At 41.4% G+C, this 6,106-nt stretch overlaps 1 protein-coding gene across 1 annotated transcript in view; it reads right to left on the bottom strand.

Moving 5' to 3' along the window:
• Positions 1 to 456: 456 nt before the first annotated feature.
• NF1 (neurofibromin 1) overlaps positions 457 to 6,106 on the bottom strand; it is a gene marked incomplete at both ends in the record, with an annotated part of 76,766 nt that continues 71,116 nt past the window's right edge. The window contains 6 exon segments of the mRNA XM_008950371.1: positions 457 to 673; positions 1,412 to 1,458; positions 2,296 to 2,438; positions 3,631 to 3,731; positions 4,437 to 4,564; positions 5,273 to 5,395. Of these exon segments, the coding sequence (XP_008948619.1) occupies positions 457 to 673; positions 1,412 to 1,458; positions 2,296 to 2,438; positions 3,631 to 3,731; positions 4,437 to 4,564; positions 5,273 to 5,395 (759 nt within the window).

The raw sequence follows: 6,106 nt of genomic DNA, 5'->3' as shown, positions 1-6,106 counted from the left end.
CAGCATTTGCCTTAACTGTACTCCATGGAAACTGAACCAGCCCAGACATGCTCTTCCACAGCACAATTCTGGATTATTTTTCCTAGTATGTGCTGCCTTGTAGTGCCCAGATAAGTACTGCTCTCCTTGCAAATTATCATGATTATTTATTTATTATGTTTCAAGGCTCCACTGCGACCTATTTTCCATATTAAGATGCAGCTGTGATTCGTTCTGATGCACTTAATGCTATTTCCTTCACATATAATGACTTGGAAGACAGCACTGGACAAAATCCAGCACCTGAAGTACCAATCTAACAGCTTAGTCAACAGGTTAATATTTGTTTGACTCAACAATTCAGCGACGTCTGATGTGTAAACACACCCGATGAGACAATGAGGCTCAAAATTTGGCTACAAACCCAGGAAATTCAACTATTTCCCTTACCTATGTGGTACCCAAACAGCTACTGACCTGGGGAGTGCTGGGAAGTTGCAAGCGAGGTCATGGAATTGGAAAGGTTGAGGTTAGCAGTAATGCTAAGCTGGCTCTGCACCGCAGGGGGATATGGAGATGTGGGTGTCAGGAGAGATTCTTCACTGGTTTCCTCATCAATTCCAGGCAAATACGTGTCAATCAAGGCATCAAGAAACTTCACTATGAGTTCAGCATAGTCTGGGATTTGTGTTTGCTGTGGGTGGTAATAAAGGAAAAAAAAAAAATCATTTTTTGTTTTCCTTTCTCCTTTTCTGTCAGCACAAGCTTTGCCCCTGGACTCACTCCAATATCACACTGGCTTTGCCTGAAAATTTTAGAAAGCATTTGATGCATCTGATTTGTGGTCTTTTCCAGATTAATCTGACTGTACACGAGACACCCTTGCAGGGGTGATTTCAGCAGTGTGTGGAAGCACGAGGTCAGCAGAGGGGGGTCCCTTCACCCCGGGGTGACCTGCCCCAGCCACCCACCCAGCGGTGCCGCGAGCGCTGAAACGGCCCCGGGGAGCGAGTGGCAGCACAGACACTCAGCACTCCATTTATCTGCTCTGTTGTAAGGTAACATGTAACCTTACACAACTGCCATTCTCACCAAATTAATGCCTTAGACTGCAAGACAGACTTAGGAAGACTTTTGGAATGATGCTGTATGTCCAAGGCCCCTGTGTGAACCTGGGGCAGTAAAAAGGGCCATTTATACTCCTGGCTGCTTCTACCCAACTCGGGTGATTTGCCCTTACAGAGTCTATCAGAATACCTGAAGCAGGCTCAAAAACTGCTTCAGCTATAGAAATGAGCCTTATATTACAGACTTGCTCATACAAATTTTATGATTTGTCATTTATCTACATCTTTCCTGGATCACCCATGTGCTTTATAGAGAAAACAAAGGCAAAACACTCAGGAGCTTATGTACAGCGTTCAGTTCTTACCTTAGAAAAAGGGCCAGCAAACCTCCACAACCCATTAAATCCAAAACCTGGAACAACAAATTGAATGTTACCACAAAAACACACCTGACAGGACAGAAACAAAGTACATGTAGTACATCACCTGGATTTCTTTAGGCATGGAAATGAAGCATTCTGATTTGGAGAGGCAACACTAAATTTTCTCCCTACCACGTATAACAAAATTAAAGCATTTTAATTTGCATATGAAATACACCTAAGTTGTAAAAACCTTGAAACTTCAAAACCATCATACAAGAAATTCTTGATGATATTTTAAAAGGCAGATTTAGCATGTGAATACATATCTTACTTTGAAAATGATGCATTTAAGCTTTTCTCAACTGTCATGTTTCTTATGGATCTTCCTGGAAAGTTTTTGATTAAGGACTATGAAAAAACCTGTTTAGGTTTGAAGTGTCCAAGTGTCACATGAACCTGAGCTTGGGCACTGAAAAACAAACATCATGCTATGGAATTTACTAATAATTACATCAACCCCCTTGTCTTAGGAAGTCAACTTAAAACTCATCATTTATCACCATCATTCATGTTTTGTATTTCTTTACATGGGTTAGAGGAAACAGAACACTGACCTTCAACTTCTTTCTGCTCGCATAGATGGTGTAACACTTTTAATATCTGGTGCACAACTACAGCAAGCAGTTCTAACGCTCATGTCAGTAGGGAATTTTTAATATGCAAACTCTTTTTACGAGGATCTATGAAGCTGGAGAGATGCCCCAACAAGACTGACTATTAGGACTGCAATTCTGAAACATTTTCAGTAGTAAACCTGACTTAAAATACAGCAGGGTTTGTTTTGTTTTGTTTTTTAAAAAAAAAGAAAACAGAAAAGTATTTACTCTGTAGATAAGAGGTTTGGTATTGGGGTGGAGACTCTTCATGGTAGACAACACTCTGAACAATCCCATGAATTGGATTCAACAAATTTGGATCTTGGCACAGCGATAAAAGGGTGTTGATCTTGGAATCCAATAAATTATGCCTGAAAACAAGAGAAGTGGCTTATTTTTTGTTCATGAAATAAAACTGCAGTTCCCAACTGACTTTAGCAAATAGCAGTTAAGGTGTGATTTTAGAAGTAGAACACAGTTCCTATATATGTTCAGTGATGACTCATGATGTGTAACACTTTCCAAAAAATGAACATTATAACCCATTAAAGCACTTACCTAGAAATTTAAATTGAAAAGATTTTAATTATTTTCATCAAAAAAATAATCCAGTGGATTTGTGTGTGTGCCAGAGCTGGAATTTCAAAGCAGCTTTTTAAACTTGTGGGAGTACAGTCTCCTTTGAGCTCCCTTGCAGATCTCATGTTTGGTATGGTTTTCATATGCTTTTGGTGGGTTTAATACAGATGCCAGTTACTTACAGTTGTGGTTTTAATAGCTCACAGAACTTGTCCATACTTTGCCCTTTACTTTATAAAGCCAGAAGAAGGTAGCATTGTTTTTAAATTGTGCCCAGGCAGTTATACAAGTCTACTCACCCTCGATTCTGACAGCTGGGTGTCCCCTACATATATTGACTCCAGCGAATACTGCTAGTTACAGATAACTAAGAAATATATCCAAAGAGTATCTTGAACCATGCTTTAGATTGGTTTTTCATAGGCACCTGGGGTACTAATTAAAAAACATGAGTCTGACTGGGGTGAAAATAGCATTTATCAGACAGCACTGACACAGAGAGGCCCAGGAAGGAGTCCCGGCGCCGCTGGACTCGCCGCAGGACACAGCACACTGTGCTGGCACCAGTGCAGAGCTGTGACCAGCAGCAGGGACACCGAGGCTCTGCAAGGGGCACCCAGGCTCCTGAAGGGACAACCCAGGCTCTGCAAGGGGCACCCAGGCTCCTGAAGGGCTCCTCAGCCACTGCGGCAGCAGCTCTCCCATGCCTGGGCAGCCCATCTGGAGCTGAAGGTGCTCCTGGGAACCATCTGCAGCCATGGGATTTGAGGAGACCTGCTCTAGTGAGGACATCCTAGTCATTTAACACAGGGAAAAAGGATGATTCCCAAATCACTATGGACATTCGCCTCGACAAGGCACAGACAGGTTGCAGCTTGGAACCTGCAAATGAGTGAGTACCTTGTATGGCTCGTCCTACTCCAGAGACCTTTTAAAAGAAGGGCCAAGCACAGAGGCATCATAAACAGAAGCTTAGATACTCACACGACAGGAAAGACCTTTGGGAAGACAACGCTGGCTTCTGCCAAGTACTCGTAGAGAATGCGCTGGTCAAACTCGTCCGTAGTGTACTTCACCAGCGTGGCCTGTGGGGACGGGGAACGTCCATGAGCACGCTGCTGAGGAGACTGGAGCCCTCATGGGCTTGTGTTGCTGCTCTAGTTTAAGGTTTTATGATTTCAGACCAGCAGAATGCAGCATTAAAAAATGCTCTTTATGCTCTCTTTGGGCACGGAATCAAGTGATTTTTTGTGTATGTGGTAAACAATAAAAACAGCTGGTGATAGCTTCTATCTTGGCAAAACATTCAGCTAGTCAATTTTTGACTAACGTGGGTAACTGAGTCTTTCTGAATTACATCAGGAGTGGTAACTGTATTGGTACATCTGAAGAAAGCAGTCACACTGTACCTATACTACTAAGTAATCATTTTTAAAGGGAATTATGCTGGGATCCCATCCATTTTCACTCCTTAACCTTTTAAGTGTAATTTGTTAACATCCTTTTAGTATATAAAATCAGTTCGTGACAAAAATCAGACAGGAATTTTTGGACCTGTTCTACAAAACAACATAGAATAATGAAAATTCAGTATTTGCTCTCAAAAGGCCTTTCAGTACATTTCTAGAAGTGATTGCTAGAAACTCGGAAGAACAGCAACAAAAGAACAGACTTGCACATCACAGTGATTCTGATCTCTATAATTTTGGAAGCACTGCAAGGAACACGTGCTGCTTTGGAAGGTAAAGAATACCAGAAAATCACAGACAATACACAGGAACAAAGCTTACAAGAACTGTAAGCAGCAGTGCTTGAATTTTTGGGTCAGTCAGAACTTCTTCATCCAGGAGGACATTTGACTCTGAAACAGAAACCTTTCGAAGATGTGGGTGTTGCTGTGGTGATATCCTCTGGGTTTCTGCCAGAAAAAAAAAGAGCAACTCATCCAAAGCAAAATAACCTAAACCAAAATAGAATTAATTCTGGCACAACAAATTCAGTCATGTGCAAACTTCAGAGTTCACACCAGTCTTTTCATAAAGCATAAAAGCAACAACTATGCTGTAACAATAGCAGCACTAGGCTGTTCCATGGGATGTATTATCAAATGGCAAACAAAAACCCCAATTTCCTCTTTGGTGAAATACAGGCCCAGGGGTGGTAAGTGCCATATTCAGGGTCAGGCAGCAGACTGACATCAAGTACAAGAGAAGAACCCTGGTCTTGCATTACAATTGGGGATGGGGGCACACGAAGCAGATGGGGGAGAAGATGAAGAGAGGCATTCTAGGCATCGGGTCACGTTCCACCGCCTGCAGAAATCTGCAGCTAGGGCTTATTAACTTATAAAAAGCCAAATTGGATTTATTTCCTTTCACTCCTGTGTGCAGTACTTTATAGCCACCCCTTATTCTGCATCTGCAAACTGAGCAACTCATATTGAAAGCTCAGTTGCCAGTGATATGGAAGACTGCACCCTCCAGAAGGCATTCTTCAGAAAGATATTTCTCCCTTACCTTGTAGTAACCTAAGCAGATAAACACTTGATTTAGAAATAATCCTTTGTATATATATACAAAGCATTTATAATGAGCATTATTCTTAAAATGTTAGTCCCATTTCTCACCCATTTCATAATCATTTTCGGCTACTCTCCTCATTTTGGGAGGCGTTGTGATTCCAGATTCCATGTCTTGCCTTTTAGGAGCCTTTGTGTCCGATATCAAATGGTCAAAACTTTTCCTTGTACCTAAAAACAATTTATCAGGCAATTAAAAACATTAAACCTAAATCCATCTTCTAAGGTTTTCTGATTTTCTGGCCAAGCTACTCTCCTGTCTACAATGCACTGCTAGGAATCTGGGGACATCTGCACCATTTTCAGGGATGTTAGAGAAAATATGATCACACCATGCCGCTCTCCATCACAGATTCCAAAATGCTTCACAGTACATGAGGAAAGCATGCAATTTATTCAAAAATGTATGTGTGGGCATGCTATGGTTTCCTAGTGACCACATCACATCGAATCAACATGCCAAAATGTGATTACTGAAAAGGAAGCAGTAATAGGATCACAATGAAAGAAATGTCCCACTTCTTCCACAACATAAAAGGCTACCCACAGGTTATGCAGAGCAACTCATCTTATCTCTCTGATATTAGAATGTTTTGGGACCACCTCTCCCAGTGCAGAGACAGAGTATTCAATACAGTAGCTAAGCTAATGGATTCAACTTCTCAGCTTTGTGAAAGGGTGCTGCTGGCAGAAAATTGGTACTACGAATCTTCAGTATCTGGAATATCTTTTTTTCCTTCCCTTTTTCTTTTTTCTCTCTTTTTGTCTCCACTTCAACATGCACATTTTGAGTGCCACTCTTGCTTCACCCACTTTGCAATCAAAAGAAGCGAGTTAGTCCCCTTTAACTGCACAGTGTCCTGTAATTCCTGTGTTGTAGAA

This window comes from Merops nubicus, unplaced genomic scaffold (assembly GCF_000691845.1).
Source record: "Merops nubicus isolate BGI_N331 unplaced genomic scaffold, ASM69184v1 scaffold16402, whole genome shotgun sequence".
In the NCBI taxonomy this organism is placed as follows: Eukaryota; Metazoa; Chordata; class Aves; order Coraciiformes; family Meropidae; genus Merops; species Merops nubicus.
This window is presented reverse-complemented; position numbering and strand designations above follow the sequence as displayed.